At 40.0% G+C, this 17416-nt stretch overlaps 1 protein-coding gene across 4 annotated transcripts in view; it reads right to left on the bottom strand.

Annotated features, from left to right (window-relative positions):
• CRAMP1 (cramped chromatin regulator homolog 1) overlaps window positions 1-17416 on the bottom strand; it is a 42442-nt gene that overhangs the window by 4442 nt on the left and 20584 nt on the right. For all 4 annotated transcript variants that reach the window (XR_014318524.1, XR_014318525.1, XM_082772431.1 and 1 more), the window contains exons 7-20: window positions 16638-16723; window positions 15771-15894; window positions 14596-14677; window positions 12320-13585; window positions 10656-10833; window positions 8649-8830; window positions 7762-7836; window positions 6520-6601; window positions 5646-5750; window positions 4171-4349; window positions 3555-3635; window positions 2247-2481; window positions 1804-1968; window positions 1030-1175 (exon numbers count right to left, since the gene is read on the bottom strand). Coding sequence is in view for 2 of the 4 variants with exons in the window: in XM_082772431.1 (XP_082628557.1) it covers window positions 1030-1175; window positions 1804-1968; window positions 2247-2481; window positions 3555-3635; window positions 4171-4349; window positions 5646-5750; window positions 6520-6601; window positions 7762-7836; window positions 8649-8830; window positions 10656-10833; window positions 12320-13585; window positions 14596-14677; window positions 15771-15894; window positions 16638-16723 (2986 nt within the window). In the remaining 2 variants the exon portion in view is untranslated. The remainder of the gene's footprint in view (window positions 1-1029; window positions 1176-1803; window positions 1969-2246; window positions 2482-3554; window positions 3636-4170; window positions 4350-5645; window positions 5751-6519; window positions 6602-7761; window positions 7837-8648; window positions 8831-10655; window positions 10834-12319; window positions 13586-14595; window positions 14678-15770; window positions 15895-16637; window positions 16724-17416) is intronic.

Here is a 17416-nt window from a genome sequence, read left to right on the forward strand (position 1 = left end):
CAGTTTGTTACATCAGGGGCTGCAGGGTCACTTCAAGCCCACACAGACAGATCATCATACATGCCCTGCATGAACACACACACAAACGTGTGCATGCCACTCAACAGCTTCTCGCAAGGTAGCAGAATGTCTGAATTTATACCAAGAAAACAGACCAGCTTCCTCGGGCTTTATCTCCACTAGTCTCGAAAAGTTCTTAAGATGGAGACTGCACAACCAGACTGGGCAACCTGTTTCACCACCCGTTTCCCCTCAAGGTGAAGAGGTTTTCCTTTCCAGGCTCTGTAGTCAGAACCTCTCGGTTCAGCTTTTGCCTGTTCCTGCTACTGTTCCTTTGTTACAGTGAAGGCCCTGACTACATTTTCTTGATGACTTCCCACAAGTACAGGAAGGAAGCTATTGAGTCCCCCACACCTGAAGCCTTCTCCAGGTTGCAGCAGCCTAGTACCATCAGCCGCTCCTCACAGATTGAGGCTTCAGCCCGCTCATGATCCTGATGGCCCTTCGCTTATCTTGATCCAGTTTATCTACGTCTTTTCCCGTATCAGGGGCTCAAAACTGGTTCACAATATTCTAGATGTGGTCTCACAGCAATTCGGTAGAGTCAGATGATCGTTTTTCTTCAGTCTACTAGCTATACTTAGGCTAAGACAGCCCAAAACATTGCTGTCTTTGCTGCCACAGCACATCTTGGCTCACATTCAGCTTGCTGAACAAAGTAGAACACACAACATAGAAAGATAAAAACTCTGTCAAAACAAAAATATGGCCAACAAGGCAAATACAACCTCCGCCAGCAAAAAGAGCCTGGGTCAAAGGTGCTCACGACAGTTTCATGCACCAGCCCTGGTGTAGTACACCCTCAGATCATTTTGCATCTTTCAGTTAAGACTGTAACTTTGTTAAGCTACAGTGCAGATGTCAAAATATCTTTGCTGTAAGTATCTTGGGAAGGTATGATGGGTAATATGCAGTAACACTGCACTAAAAAAGGAAACAAAACCATCCAAATGTAATTCGATGACATACCTCTGCTACATCTGCCAGAGATCGTGACACAAAAGAGTCCCGGGAGTTTCCATCCAGAAGGCTAGGTCCCAGTAAGGAGGTGCCACTGGCAGTCCCAACAGGAGTTGGCAACATTTTTCGTCCCTTTTCAGGGGAGATGAAACTTGCTATAAAGAACAGGCAAATCAGTAAGTCACTGCACTGAAAGTTTGCAAATGGGAGGACAAATAGAAGAACAAGGACACTGCAAATGAAGGATGACTACCCATTCCTTCTATCTCCTAAAATTTACATGGTGCCAGTATGAACACCATCAGCAGCTTGCTAAGAGTACAGACTCATTACACTTGCCTCATTAAGTGTTAGCTCAAAAACCAACCAAAGAAACAAACAAAACTAAACAAAACAACAACCCAAAAAATAAACTCCATGATCTCATCTCTGAGATTAGGCTCACCAAACACAGCAAATTTCCAAGAGCAGAGCCAAGGGCATCTTTTCATTTTGGCAGAACAGCCAAAATATCTCAACTTAGATGATGAGTCAGGCTCCAGGCAGAGTACGAAGTACCACCAAAGCACTATTTACTGCAAGGTAAGGGCTCTTGCTTTAGTTTAGCAACAGGATCTTTTCAGGAACAGATTTATGAAGAGAAAGAAAATGCACTCAAAGGCAATGCCATACTAACAAGTAGTAAAGCAAAAATTCCAGAAATGTCCTACTAACTTGACTATTTTCTAAAGGAATCAGTTCTAACTATGCTTCTTTTTCATTTCCCTATGTACCAGCACTTACAAAACAAGCTGCTGAGAGACGAGTCTGTGGAGTCATTGGGGTACCACTGGGGATCATGGCTGGGAGAGGCAATCCAGTTCTGTTGAGGACTACTGGATGGGGACGGAAGACTTTTGGAGCTGTCACTACCATTCAGCTTTGCAGGAGAGAGAGAAACACCTTCACCTGTAAGCCAACATCAGGAATCACTGGTTCAGTCAATGAGGTTAAGTTACAGGACACTGCATCAATTTATGTTCAAAAAAAACAACCAAAAAAAACCAAATACATTAGAAAAGACAGGCCAGCCACAGTCATATTTCCAACAGATATATTTAAAAAAAATCAAAAAACTGCTTCCCCAAATTTTCAGCTGACATGCACGATGACAAGGATTTTTTTATTATTTATTTATTATTATTTTTTTAAGTTAACAGGAAGACTTCAGCTAAGCTCAGACTTACTGTATTGCCCAGAGCTGATAGCTATTTCAATGATAGAATCACTGATTTGAGTGGCAGGTTCTCCTTGAGAAAGCACATCTTCAGGTGGTCCAGGCAGAGAGATATCCAAGAGAGCAGAAACATTGGGAGGAGAGAGCCGGGTACTGGAAGCCTCTGATGAGGGTAGTGGAGGAGTGGAAAGGCCATTTTGGAGGGGAGTCTTGGACAATTCTGATAGAGAAAGAACTGATGTGCCCTGTTACAAGAAACAGAGATAATTGCTCATGAATTTATGAAGAACTTCGATATGTCTGAAAAACAGCACCTTAACTCCTAAGCATTGGATTAATATCAGACTTTTAAAAAGACTAATAACCCAACAGAATATATATATTTTTTTCCACGGATCCAAAAATACTTCAAAGTATTCTTCTCAGTTACAGAAGAGCAATTGATCCCATATTTTGGATATCCACTTCTAAGGGTAATTCATATTCTTCTTATAAAAAATGTCTAAGTATGAACTGATACTCTTCAGCCCATATCCTGCCAAATCATCTGAAAAAAGTATGGGTCCATAACACCTTGGAATTTAATACAGTCTACGTAACAGAAATAAGCATCCATACATAATAATAAAACGAACATGATTTTGAGGAATCTACATGATAGTTCTTAAGAATTATAATATCTGCCTTTGTATAGGCAAACAACCTGTAGCTTAGAGTATACATATTTTAAAAGACTAACTCATTTCTCCTTAGAGCCAGACTTCCCAAAAATCAATGGGCTTTTGTAAGGAGTCTAGATTCTACTACCCCTTAACAGAACTGTTTGTGATTTTTTTTCTGATGTAGTACAAAGTGAGTAATGTTTTGAAAATGTGATTGCCATTACTAGTTAGATGCCCTTGTTCCCCAGTAATCGTATACCATTATTGCTGTTTTGTGGAAAGTGACAGAAGTCCTGCACATAGGAAGGAACACTTCCATGCACCAACATATTCCAGGGTCCCACCAGCTGGAAAGCAGCTTTGCAGAAAAGGACATGGGTGTCCTGGTAGATGTCAAGCTGGACATGAGTCAGACATGTGCCCAAGTCAGAGCTTGTCAGATTTACTTTGCTTTTTTAGAGAATGCCCCCCCCAAAAATTTAAACAGCTTTCCTGACATTCTTTCTTTAAATTTACTCCAATGGTAGACTTCCATTCCTACAAAACAATAATGATGGTATACAACTACTGTGGAACAAAGGCATCCAACTAGTAATAGCAGTGGTGTTTTAAAACATTACCTATTTGATACAGCTTTCTTTCAACACATACTCTACCTGGAAACCATCAGCAACTGCCTCCTGCTCATGCCGTGTTGGTAAGCTTATAAACGGAACGCGACACCCAGGGCCTGAGCTCTAGAAACAACAACAGGAATCATGTGAGTGAAACTTTTATAGGAGATGGTGAAAATATAGTTGGGGAGATAAGAGACAGGTGCATATCACCATTTATGCATGCTCTTTCTATATACCCCACCTTTCAAAACAGTCCATTAACTGCCTGAGAAAATGACAGAGGCAATCGTGTATCAGGATCTCAGTAAACGAGGCTAGCAATGGGGAGTCAGTTTCCATTCCAAATGCAACCCCAAAAGTTCATGTTTTGCCCCCAGATTCCCTTCTGAGTCACTGTCCCTTGATATACCACTGTTTCTTTTTAAGCCCAGATTTCTGAATGACCAACTTCAACAGTCTAACAGTTGAAAGGTATTCTATGGGATAGAAATCTGCTCAGCGCAGTGATGATTTGATCCCTTAAACTCCTAAATACATGTGTTAAACAGCAAGCCCCAGGCGAAGGCTCACTGGAGAATCATTACTAATACAGCTTTCCACACAATGGAAAAGCAAGACATTTAGCTCCTTCAAAAGGCATGCTCAGGGGACTGACCTCCACTGTGGTGATGGAGCCTCCATTCTGATGCGCTGCTGTTGACTCCTGCCCTGTTACTACCGTGGTCACTCTGTCTGGCGACAACGGAGATACACCGGGCAAACCATCTGCATCCAGGACAGGCACGGGGCTACCAGGGATTATACCAGCACTTTTAGCTGCCAAGTCAATAGCACCTTTTGTGAAACAAACAAGCAAAAAACACATTACAGGTCTTTTACTCGCACAATTACTTTGTTGTGACTACGTCTAAAAAATATTTTTTAAGATATTGGCCAGCAAGTCAAAACTTAATACATGCAAGAAGCAAACATGGTTATTATACGATCAGCTATATCAATTGTTCTTCCTCACGAAGTGCAACTTTTCTTTTAGCTGAACATTTGTAATTCTTCTACCCTGCTCCAATCAGCTACATCAAAACAGTTTAGAGAAACATCCCAGTTCTCCTCCTTCCCACTATTTAAAAATTTTTTTTTTTTTGTCATGAAAATATTTAAGTTGTCGGTTATGAAATTCCTAGAAATGTCCTATGGTTTAACAGAGAAACTTTAAAAACAACATAGTCTTATTTTTATGTATTTTTTTTCATCTTGCCCTTATCAGCAGTTTAGCCTCAATATATAAACTTACGTTGTTGCAGGGTCAACATCACGCAGAACTTTTAAAATCTCAAGATTTTAAACTTTTTAAAAGTTTAAAAGTGTGGAGTTTTTTCCCCCTCAAGATTTTAAACTTTTCTAAAACTCAAGATACCTGAATCATAGAATGGTTTGGGTTGGAAGGGACCTCAAAGATCATCTAGTTCCAATCCTCCACCTCCATCTAGTTCCCTGCCCTGGCAGGAACACCTGCCATTAGGTCAGGTTGCTCAAAGCCCCATCCAACCTGCCCTTAAACACTTCCATGGATGGGGCACCACAGCTTCTCTAGGCAGATGTCTTCTCATCACACAGAATTGTCTAAGCCTGCTGTAAGCCACCAAGGCAGTGACTGCTTTCACCTCACCAATCATTCTAATTGTGGGACCCCTTTTTTGTTGCAAGACTGTATTTGCTTGGGGTGCTCTGGCATTTTACTTTCTTGTAGAATTCATAATCCCATGTTAGTAGATAGAGTGTTTATAACTTTATTTGAAAAGGCATCTTGACATGTTTGAAAGCGGCCTTACAGAACAAAAGCAGAACAAAACAAACAACAAAATCACACAAGTCCTCAGCTTCAGTTACAAATTCTAAATCCTTTCTTAGCAAGCAGCTCAGACACACCAAAGGAACCCAGTTTGGACTGTCCCACAACTGACTTCATCCTTTCTCCAGCCACAAAGCCAGCAAGTAAGATATCATTAACACGACCATTTTCTTTAACTTTAAAAGGCACTAACAATTTTTACACAGGAAAAAGAAATGAACAACACAACATCACACATACCATGAAAGACTAACTCTCATTCTTTTTAAGGAATGACTTACTAGACAGGTGGTTGGTAGCCTGTGTTGGAAGAACTTTGGGCACAATAGGACGAGAAACAGCAGCTTTTGTCAGTGAGGACTGGATCGGCCGAAATGAACCTCTCCCTGTGGTGAAGAATGAAATACCTCTCAAACAAATGAGATCTACCATCTTTAAAGCAGAGCACAACACAGTTCAGTTAAAGCAAAATAAATGCATTTCAAGCAGCACTGAACTTCCATGAACGCAAATAGTGGAGACAATTAAACAAGACTTAAATAGTAATGCAAGCTAACCAGTGCCTTATCACAAAAATGCAACAGCAAACTGTTAGTTGAAGCTGCTTTCCTCATTTTAAATGAGGGTAACTTTTAAGCTCTAGTGTTGATTTTGAGAGATTCAAGCTGAGATGAGACAATATTTTGAGGCGTTGTTATCTTGAGACATCAAGAGTAGTGTAACAGCAGGAAAGGACAAATGGGCAATATATTGTTTATACTGTATGAAATTTAAACAGTATCCCAGGTACTAGGAAAGGTTTATTACAAAATCTAAACAAATTATTACATCCTGTAGAAAAAAAAATCTTATCTTAGTAATTTATTCCAAATTGTCTCCTTGTACAGACCTCCTCACTCTTCCCCATTTTCAATGATGGGAAATGGAAGAAAAATAATTCTATTGTAACCATGACTTGCTTAACAATGATCCAGGACAACAATTCTGTCATCTTGTAGAAGTGACTCAACCAACTGATAAATGACTTTGTGGTTTTGAAAGGATATTTGCCTCTTATTATATAACTTACAAGTTATTCCTTTATGCAGTATGAAGAGACACTTTCAAGTCCACCTCATGGCAGCATAAAAGTAACAGAAGATATGTGGAACTCACCTGTAATAGACGAGTTGGATAGGATAGAAAAGGAACAGACATGTTGGGATGGATTTCCAGATGGCCTGGGGAGCAGAGTTCTCTATGTGACAGAAAAAACAGTAAATCAAAATATATTCAAGCAGAGAACAGAGGGTAAAGCTGATCTTCTAAGGCACAGAAGTTCATGATACCTTCCAGAATAAGGAGCAGAGTACTTATATGGTGTGACTGTGCAATCTTGAAAAAGAAGCTACAGATAGGAATCATGTTTCCTCTGTAAACTACCATAAAAGAAAATTTCCACATGGATAATTCTCAGACAAATGTGAATTAAAACTAAATTCCTCTCTGATTATTCCTTGCAGTAATTTTCTCTCAGTTATAATCTCTCAAGAAGTTACAGAAGTGATCTTAAGGACTAGACTATGTACAAACTGATCTTCTGATCAGAGTTAAACAAGAATGAATTAAATAGGCAGTTGTATGTATTCATGAAGTTTACAAACAAATGGAATTGCACAGACCAGGGTATTTCACTACCAGAAATAACCTCTATGTAATTTCTAGGTCTCCTACTCTTATACAAAGCAGAAGAGACCAAAGTGCATATTGACGCTTGGTAACTTCCTCTTCTCCAAACAAGTTTCCATTATTTTCCATCTTTCTAAACTATTTCTTGTTCTCCACCTGCCACAAGTCCCTAGAACAGGTCTGTGGTTTCACAGTGCCAAGAATCTTTCTGCTAGGATTATAAAAGTAGTCTAAGTGAGTTTAATGCTTGCCAAACTCTTAAGATCCATGACAGCATGCTAATTCTCCCATACATCTCTTTGAAAATTACATTTTTCCCCCTGTAAATCAGTGTTCTTTCAATATTTTGTTTTATTTCACTACAGTATTTATACCCATCCCAGTTTCACAGTCATTACCAAGTAGAAAGGTGGAAAAAACATCTACAGGGAGATGTTGTTGCAGTAGCACTGACAGCTCTAACAATGACAGATCAGGATACCACATGAACATGCAGCTTGTGCCAGCAGGCCCAAACAGCAGTACCTGCTTTCAGACAAGGCTCTTTTTTATTCTTTCCCAAACTACCACACACACTAGACTACTACTGTTGACATTCCTCATACAGAGTATATATTATGGCTCGTTATGACATAGACATCTATTTCAGTTTAGCTCAAATCATTTTTAACCTTACTGTTATCTGCTCAAGAACAAAACAGGCATTTTGCACTTCCAAATTATTCTGACCTGTACTACTAACGGCTTCCGCAAGTGCCTGTTCCGTAACTTCCTTGGCTTTGGCAAGAAGAAGTCTGACTGCATCTGGAGAAGAACAGGAAATCAATTAGGAAGTATCCTAAGCAGACAGATGCAGCATAAATTATATCCTCAAACCTCTTTTCAATAAAACTGTAACTATTAATTAATATACTGATTTGTTTCAAAGCGTGTAATATTTTTCTTGAAACTACCTTTAAGTTAAACATATCTCACTGGATTTTGATATTTTACACTACCATATGTATCATTTAACTGAAAGCTCCTCAAACACAGTCCAGTAAAAGAAAAGCCTCATGGAATATGGAAACCCCATTTCCTTAACCCAAAAGTTAACACTTCAGATTCATATCCCAAAACTTCTGCTAGAGTAGGAACATTTTCCACTAGGAACTATTTTTTTTTTTTTTGTTTTATGGGGACAAAACTTTTTTCCCAATAAAAGCCATTTCACTACTTAACTACTGTAGCTTGATATGAAGCTGTTACTGAGACTGTATGTATAAAAATAACTGTTTCAATCAAATAGAGCAATGTGGTTGTATTAAAAATCAGTTGCACAAGAAGAAGGGTATCAGCTTTGCCAAGTCTGGCAAATATAGTTTACTGGAGCAAACTAGAGAGTGAAGCAGTTCCACCAGGTTGTGTGATGGCGTTCAGGTCTGAAGAAGTGATGACACTTCAAAGCATAATCATGCCATCAAAACCTAAGCTCAGCTGATACAGTTATGCTTAAACATCACCAGAAACACTGCTTCATGAGGAAGCATTTTCTGATGAAACAAAAAACCTCTAATCCTACTGCAAGCCAACTCAGGCACAGTATGCTACTTTCTTCATTTACTGATCTCACTTACACTGATTGTGTCTAAGTGCTGCCGGAAGGTCAGCTCTGCTTCTTTACTAGGCAAGAAGAGTTTCCCGTGGCGGCTGTTGGGTGGCAGAGTTGTAGGAACTGCAAAGAGTCCACCATCAGCATCAGTGTTTCCAGAACTTGAAGGACCAGCCACCAAGAGAGGTCTAGGGAGGTTTCTCAAACCTGGAAGATTTCATCAGCAATTTAAATTAAGTGGAAACAAGAAGAAAGCAGCTATTTACTAACTGAAGGATCAGATGGAGAGCTAAGACACGGGTAGTCTGGTTTTGCCAACGTTTGCGACCTCAAACAAATCATGAAACTCTCAACACTTCAGTTTTCCCACCTGTAAGCAGTCAATATTTACGGGCTTCACAAGGACAGCGCAAACATTCACTTGCTTTGAAATCTTTGGATGAAGGGGTTTAAATGCAATTTTACACTACTAAAGGAAAGAGAATCTAAGCACACAGTTTTGAAACCCCGTACCAGCTTTGTTAACCAGCTAATCTGTTCAGTTTGTAGAAACACTTGAAGGTCCTTCTGCTCTGCAAACTATGCATTTACCTGATCCACTCCTTTTGTAGGGCAAGATAATACAAAAATAGATTCATTCTACAATAAGTATTTTTTACTTAGACCTCTCCCCACCCTTAGCGTGGTAATTCAAAATGCAACCTCAGCGAAATGATCCTGATGACAGAGAAGTGAAAGAGCAGGGATCATTTACCAAAAATACTTCTCAAAAGATGGAGTGTCTTAGAAATGCGTATGTCACATTAAATAATATCTGCTCTGAGTAAAACTTCTTTCACATTTAACTTCAAAACAAACAAAACCACGCTGTACTATTTCAGTGCTGTGCAGGCATCCAGTTAGAATGAAAAACACTGCTGCTGGTATTCCACAGAAGTGCCTGCTTTAGTTACAATGCTGGACTTCATTACAATAGACAAAAATGCCTATTTTCACACTCAGTATTACACCCGTGCTTGCCATGGAGATAACAGTGAGGAGGCAACAGTCATCCAACTCACCCAGAAGCGGAAGAGGCAAAGTGGGCAATGATTCTCAGCAATGCCTGCTTCCTCCCTGGGCACGTAAACCACACAGCACAAGCTTGGGCCATCCTAACACAGAGATGGTTACACACAACACTATTCCAGAAGAGTTTTTTCCAGAAGAGTTTTGAAGAACAAACTTCACTTGCTTGATAAATAAACAGGAGGTGTTATTATCCTCCTATTTAAAAAGGAAAATTGCCACCTGCCATTCTACACTGCTTGTTTTTTTCCACAGCATAGTTAAAATTCCAGCATGCCAGAGGATCTAAAAAGCAGCTAAATGTAGAATAAGAATACATTTGTCTCTCCTGCCTGACCAGGAGTTAGAGAGAATTGTTCATACACAAGTTATTTTCTTAAAAGTCTGCAATGGGATGAACTAAAATTATCTAATGCTATTTTATAGATAACTATTATAGGCTATGTTCCATCACAGTTGTTGCTTCGCTCTTTTCTAAATCTCTTTGCATGACTCTTTTTAACCCTTTTGTTTTTTTTCTCTCCTGCTAGCTGTGTGCCTTTTGTAAAGCTACCAGTTTGTCAACACTTTCAGTTCTGTAGAAGACAATCTATTTTCTATATTTCCTACTGAGAAGGCCAAATCAACTTATCTTTATTAAAAAAAAAAAAAAAGACAAAAATGAAAATGCAGGTTGTACCTACACAGACTTGGGACCTAAGTCTAAGAGGGAATGTAAGGCTGAGCTGTGAGATATTTTCTGGATTGTAAACAGTATTATTGACACGTATTGTTTTTCAAGATTCAAAGAAATACTGAATTTAGGACAATCCTAAAGCAAATTAACATGTACCAATGTTCTTAAGCAATTAAATTCATAACAGCAGAACCCTCGTTCTCCCAGTGTTACCTTACTGGAATGCATTCATCACGTATGAGGCATTAATGGCCTGATCTCTTGAAATGTATTTTTACGAGCATTCACCTGAGGAGCTGGAAGCAGCACCAGGAGAAAAAGTCTTGTTGTTGCGAAGGGCAGACTGATTCCGCGTGCAGCCTGGACTTCTGGTGCTGACGGCAATTACCTTTCCTGGAGGAGTCAGTGACTGCTCCTCTTGAGTAGGCTTTATAGGTGATGTGGCAACAGAGCTCATCTCAGGGGTCTAAAAATGCGAGTACATTAAATGAATATCGTGTATTGTTACAACAAAAATGTGGTTAAACTCATTCTACTTAGGAAACATTAAAGGTGTTTTAGTGTGTCAAATAGCACTCTAACCAATACCTCCAAAAGTCTGTGGAAGAAAGCTGAAATTCCTCCAGTGGGCATTTAGAAGTGTTAAATACCATTGGTTCAATATTGTTAATTTATGTTACAACCATGTTAGCATCCAACAAGCTTCTTACACTGTGCTGCACCAACCCAGGCAAAAAAAAAAAAAAAAAAAAAACAGAGGTAAAGATGAAGATTTGTCACAGTAACAAAAGAGGCGTTGCTTTTAATTTAGTAGGAATTTTCCTGAACTCTAATAAACCAGAGACCTCTTCTGGATGGAAATACACCTGGACAAAAATATTTTGCTGTTAATTTTGATTGAATAAAGAAGAATAGTTTGCAAAGCTTTTCCCATTCCCTTTCATATTTCATACTGTAACTCAAGAATTAAACCAGAAGCACATGGCAAGGTGCTTTACTGATTTTCCAGGCCTATCCAGTTGACTTCCTTTTTGTTTATATGGTTTTCTAGAAAATGCTCCCTTTTTAAAAAATCTGTGTGTAACCACAAGCATAAAATTATCAACCTAAGCTTGACTGCAGTGCAATTTGCTACAGTTAATTTTATGCCTGTAATATTCATTTAAAAGAATGAACCCCAGAACAGCTGACCATTTTGGCTTTGTTACATATTATCTTGAGAAAGTTGTAGGGATCAAGACAAGCAATCCTTTCTCTGCTGAAGTACCCTGTGGCAAAAATATTATGGTTCGTATCATTATTTGATGAAACAGATGTTTTAAGAGATGAAACTTTCAAAAAAAGTCTACAGCACTTTCAGTTAGGCAGTAAATACCATCCTTTTCCCTTGAATGGGTGTGTCACTCTTATGACATTCATTGCCACAAGATGTGTATCTACCTCTTTTTCTGAAATACAGAGTGCATAAAGTGATATTTGACAAATAAAGCAAAAGGTTACTTCTTTTTATTGGAATATATGTAATGATGCATATCTAAAGTAATGCCAATCTTTTCCAGGTGTATGACTCGGCTTTGATTAAGACAAAGTATGCTGAAGTGACAGGAAAACACTTGCAAATAATAACTGCCTCATATCATGTTTTTTGTTTGGAGTATTAACATGAGAGAGAAGAGAAAACACCTACATGTCTGATCTTTTGAGCTCACTGTAATACTACTGAGACTCTGACTCATGCCAAACAAGAAACTAAAAGGCATGTTAGAAAAGCAGGTGCAGCACACTGAGGAAAAGTCTACCCTGTAGCAATCGGTTTTGATTTTCTTTTTAAACATAGGAAACTCCAAGATCTTGACATAGCTGGTCATTGATTTACTATGAGAACAGCAACGGGAATTATTCCCCAGATCAAGTAATATTTAGCATATGGAGCATAAAGAAGAGCTACTTACTGGTTTGGGATTGACTTCAGTAGAGATGAGTTTTAAAAGGCAGTTTAGAAGTCTCTGCTTGTGAAAAGTGGTACATGCAGGAACAGCACTTGATTCAGATGTTTGCTCCCTAGCATCCTGGGTTTCTGGCTCCAAGACAGCCAACCAGTCATATTCCAGCTGCAACTTGTTCGGTTTGCCCATCATGAGGTAGACTTCAGCCAGCGTAAGGCTCTCGGAAGTTCGTAGACTCCATCCTTCTTCTCTGACTTGTTGAGAGAGCCGGCTCGGGTCATCCTTGAGAGACTTTGTACTAGATTGTCCCTGAGGTGGAGGTGGAAACGAGGAGCTCAGCTTCTCTTGAGAATCCTCCGTTACTGCATCTGTAATCTCCTTGGTACAAGCATCAAGCTGCTGACCCTGGCTGTGGCTAGCCTGAGCTTCGCATCTGGCTGGGCCACTGCTGGGTGAAGCCACACCACCTCTCAGCAGCTGCGAACAGGACTCAGATGTCTCTGTGCTCCTCCCGCTTGGAAAAGCCACAGGAGAAGTATCGCCAGCTGCTGGAGCAGAGTCTTTCCCATGCGGTTTGTCTGTGCAAGAACATTTCTCTGGGACAATCAGGTCCTGACAGGACTTCATGTACCGTGGGAATGGATCGAGCAGAGAGAGCTCCTCGACATCAGGGATCTTACTGCAAGCACAAGCTGTGCTGCACGATGCTGGTACAGTTGCTTGGTCACCAGCCAAGGCCTCCCTGCCTTCCACACAGAAGGCCACTGAGCTCAGCTTCTCATGGTTCCCTCCTGGATCTTGAAGTCCAGAAGGTGGTTTGCTGAGGGAGTTAGTGATGCCAAGATTTGAGGCTGTTCCTTCTGCCAGACCAGCCTCTGGGGAGCCATCTTCAGTGCCTGCAGGAGCCTCAGCTGTGGGATGAGGGGTTCTGCTTGATTCTGTAGTGCTCTCTGCCCTTCCAACGCTCTTACCTTCTGTTCCCCGCGTGTATTTTAGTTGTCCCCTAGCTGTTCCCTGACCACTCTGTATACCTAGGATTTGTGCAGGGGGCAGTAAGTGAGAGTCTTTTGTGTTCTGTTTGCATTTGCCAGTTTCCTGCCAATGCACTGTGCAGAAAGCCTTGGAGTGAACCACTCTGGCTACCCCAGGCAGTGGAGTGAGTGTACAATTCTCTCCTGGAAAGAGATGGAGCATCACCTTCTCCTCTGAGAAGCTACCTCTTGATTCTGAGTCTCTGGAGTCTTGAAGCTGCCGTTCCTCTAGTGTTTTACGCTAAAAAAGATGTGTTAAAGACTACAACCACCATCTGTCCTCTCATAACAAGTATTTGATGGCCTATTTTGCAAGTTAAGTTAGTAGCTGATCAAGGATATGTTCTCTATTCAGCATAGATATAAGGGCTCTGATCAGAAATTAGTCTTGCTGTGTTGATAAGGACTATATAGAAAACACAGGCACAAACTAAATCTACAGTCCAGAAAAAAAATCACTAGTGTCTGCTTCAAACAGCATTGCAATAGGAAAAAACAAAATCTTGCATAGTGAAACAGACTCCCCTTTCTGCACAATAGCCTTCATTTCACATATTTTGGCATCTTTCAAAGTTCAAGTGCTACGTGAAACTTCTTCCAGGCTCACAAATTAAAGAAAGATGCCTGAACTAGAGGACTAAGAACAGGATACAGCTTACCAGTCAACAGGAAAATACATGGCTGTTATCTCACAGCTAGTCTCACAGGTCTGCTTCTACTCCTTGGATCTAGGCTCAGAGGTAGGAATATCTCTGTAATGAGTTCTGTGGCTCGGACAGCATATAAAAACTTAACAGGCAGCAGCAGCTACCTAAAGAAGCTTAAATGTTCGTTTGTTGAAGCTGCGTACAGCAAGTGGAAAGATCCATTCTCAATTTCCTTGCTGAAACTGTAAATCAACAGTTATTATCCAAGCTTCTACAATGCAGTCACCCATCTGTGCTGAAACACACCACACCCACTTTTTAAGGCAATGAAATAAAGGCAGGGAGCTTCACTTATTACTAACTAGTTTTTCAGAGGACCACAGCAGAGAAGAGTTGAGGTAGAAGTGAAATCCTGCACAATTTTCCACAAAAGACTCCTTTACATTAGTGATGCTGAAATGCTGACTTCTGTTATTATTCAAACACGAACTGATAAATTTGTTAGGTAGACTCACATTTTTGATGTAAAGCTGAACCTAGAATGGGAATGGAATTGCTTCCAGGACAGAGCACACAGAACAGAGACTAAACAAGAAAAGGATACGATGCGTACTTCATGGAGAGCCCACTTCTGCTTCAGGAACTCAATGAGGCTGGAGACCTTCCGATGCAACTCCACAATCATCCTGTATGCAAGGTAAAGCAGTGGAACAGATAAAAATGTCAGCAGAAATTCAAATCAGACCCCCAGTGCTAGAATAGGAATTAAGGGAAGAAACTGGCATTCTGTGGCACAGAGAGCACAGCTACCACTCCCAAACTGTAAGAAAAAAAAACAACGCAACAAAAAAACACTGGCAAAATAACGGCAACATTAAAATGTAACTCACAACTGTGAATGATCTGAAAGCCTATCAGACAAATCTGATTGCTGTGACTCAAGGTACTAGTTTCTCCAGATGCAAGAAGATGAGAAAAGACGGCAAGATTTCGCTAACCTGCAGTACTGCAAGCAAGGCACAAAGCTATCAAATGAAATATACAAAAAGGAGGACAAAATACTTTTACTTTTTTGCACTGAAAGCATTTTGCAAAGTAAACATTACACTGCAAACCTTCATTCTCCTCTCTGCATGGTATTTGGTCACTATACTGAAATGTTCTATTTGAAAGAGAAATCAGCATCACAGAGGCCTGGTTGTTTTCTGCCTTGAGTTTTGGACCAGCCACAAGTACTAAAAGGAAAAAACACTGATGACGCTGGAACAACAGCACCAACTACATTTTGCAGGGGGAATTTAAGCTAAGTATCTTCCTTCTTGCTACCACTGTGTTGCATTTGACATATTTAGACTCCCAGCCTAAAAGGAGAGAAGGCACCTCCAACCATTGCTTCACATCCCTTCCCCATGCCTCTGTCACGTGGCATGTTCAATACAAACTTCAGTAGCACTAACGCTGCACGTCTCTGTTCTACCTGCACTCTGACACCTGGGTGTAAATGGCACCAAGTATATTCATCTCCAACTCCAGTGTCTCCTATCATTACTCAAATCTAAAGGTATAAAGAATAATGGTAAACTAAATATCAAGTTCGATATCTCACTATCTACACAAATCATATGCTCTGGTTGTACAAAGGCTTCAGACTGAGTACATTTAGGCAAACTGCATCATCAACTGCACCATCTAGATCACAAAGAGAACCCTGAAGGGAAAGCAAGATGCTAGAACACCGTCCCTGCATTTCACTGAGCACTAAAATCAGCTCCTCATTACCTAAGCCGTGGATTCTGGGCGAGACTCTGCACTCGAGCCCATGCATGATTATTTCGTGGCTGCAACTCCACGGGAACCTTGAGAGGAAGACGTACTGGCTTCTGGTCCTCTTCATCACTAATGCCTGAAGGGAGATAAAGCACAAAGGTCAAAGCAAGGAAAATTCAGGCAGAATGCTATATGCTCAATTACATGGAAGAAAAAAAAAAAAGCATCACAGATATCAGCACCATCTACAGATGACTTAAGCAACCCAGCTGCAGCCATGGAGGGAACTTGCTTCCTTAGGTTTACTCCTGTTGCAATTCCCCCCCCCAGCCACTGCAGTAGTACTAGAGCTCTCAGCTGAGCAAGCACTGTCAAAATCAGGTTGCTGGAAACTCCAAACAAGTACAATAGTAAAATATTTCAGATCTTTAAACTACACTGATTCTACTGATTGAGGGAGGGAGAGAAAGAGAAATCACACAGCTGAACTGGAGAAGGTTATTTTTTTTTTTTTTTTAAATGTTCAGTGCTAAACAACATACTGCTCTTTATTTACTGGCACAGGAGGAAGACTAATTTTGGAATATAGTGAATGGAAACCTGGCAAAGCAGTAGTGATCTTGTCCTGTGTAGCTGTTTCTTCTGTAATTTCACTAGTACTGTACACTAAGAATTAAAGAGCTCAGTGGATCTTAAAGTTAGTGGGATTACACAAACTAACGGGATTATGTAAAAACAATGGGGACGTATTTGTGCCCAATACAAATGCAAAATAGCACAAATTCCCCTGCCAGTGATGCACACATCAAAACAGGCCTACTCTCATATTCTTCCAGCCATCTGTTAAAACTCTTTCACGTTTCAGCATCTTTTACTTACCATCTGGATCACAGAGTTTCTTCAAAGCCCTGCACATTGGAGCTTTGATACGAAGGTTTCTGCCTTTGTAACGAACAGTTGTAGCCCTGGATATATTGAAAGAGAAGTATTTAAAGGCACCATTACCAAAAGTTTGGGAATATGTATCTATCAGTGACACACAGTCAAATACAATCATCTCTATAGAAACGAACAAAGACATTTAAGGATTTACAGTGCAGATTCACAAGGGCATAATAGAAAAAGAGGGCAGAAATAGAAAGGGCAAAATAGAAAAACAGTCTGAAGTTTTTAAATGGTCTTCCAGTGGCACAGTGCTTTACCAGATGCTTATCTATGGTATTTCTTTAATTGTTTCCTTTTCTTAAAAAAACATTCATCCACAAATCCCATAAGTTTACAAAGATACCCAGAACTATTTATATTTTGTCTACTTTTTTTTTTTAATCAAATGTAAAAAAGGTTGCAAAAACTAAGCTAAATAAAAATTTTTCACTCCTAGAAGTGAAACGAAACAGAAACCTTTGCTCTAAATCTATTTAAATGGGTTCCTGAGCAGTTCTAACACACTGCCCCAAAGCTTTGTTTCTTGTTACGTATTCTAATCACACAACCCAGATACATATCATTACTGTAATAAAAAACTAGTAACAAAAACTGGTCAGATAACGATTCAGATTCTCCATAGTTTCTAACCAAGTTCATTTTTCACAGTTGCCCAACTTCGTGTTTGTGAAAAATTCTTTAAGCAACTTGTGTGGGCCAGTGTTGTCTTGAGC

This window comes from Aythya marila, assembly GCF_965140915.1.
Source record: "Aythya marila genome assembly, chromosome: 15".
Classification (NCBI taxonomy): domain Eukaryota; kingdom Metazoa; phylum Chordata; class Aves; order Anseriformes; family Anatidae; genus Aythya; species Aythya marila.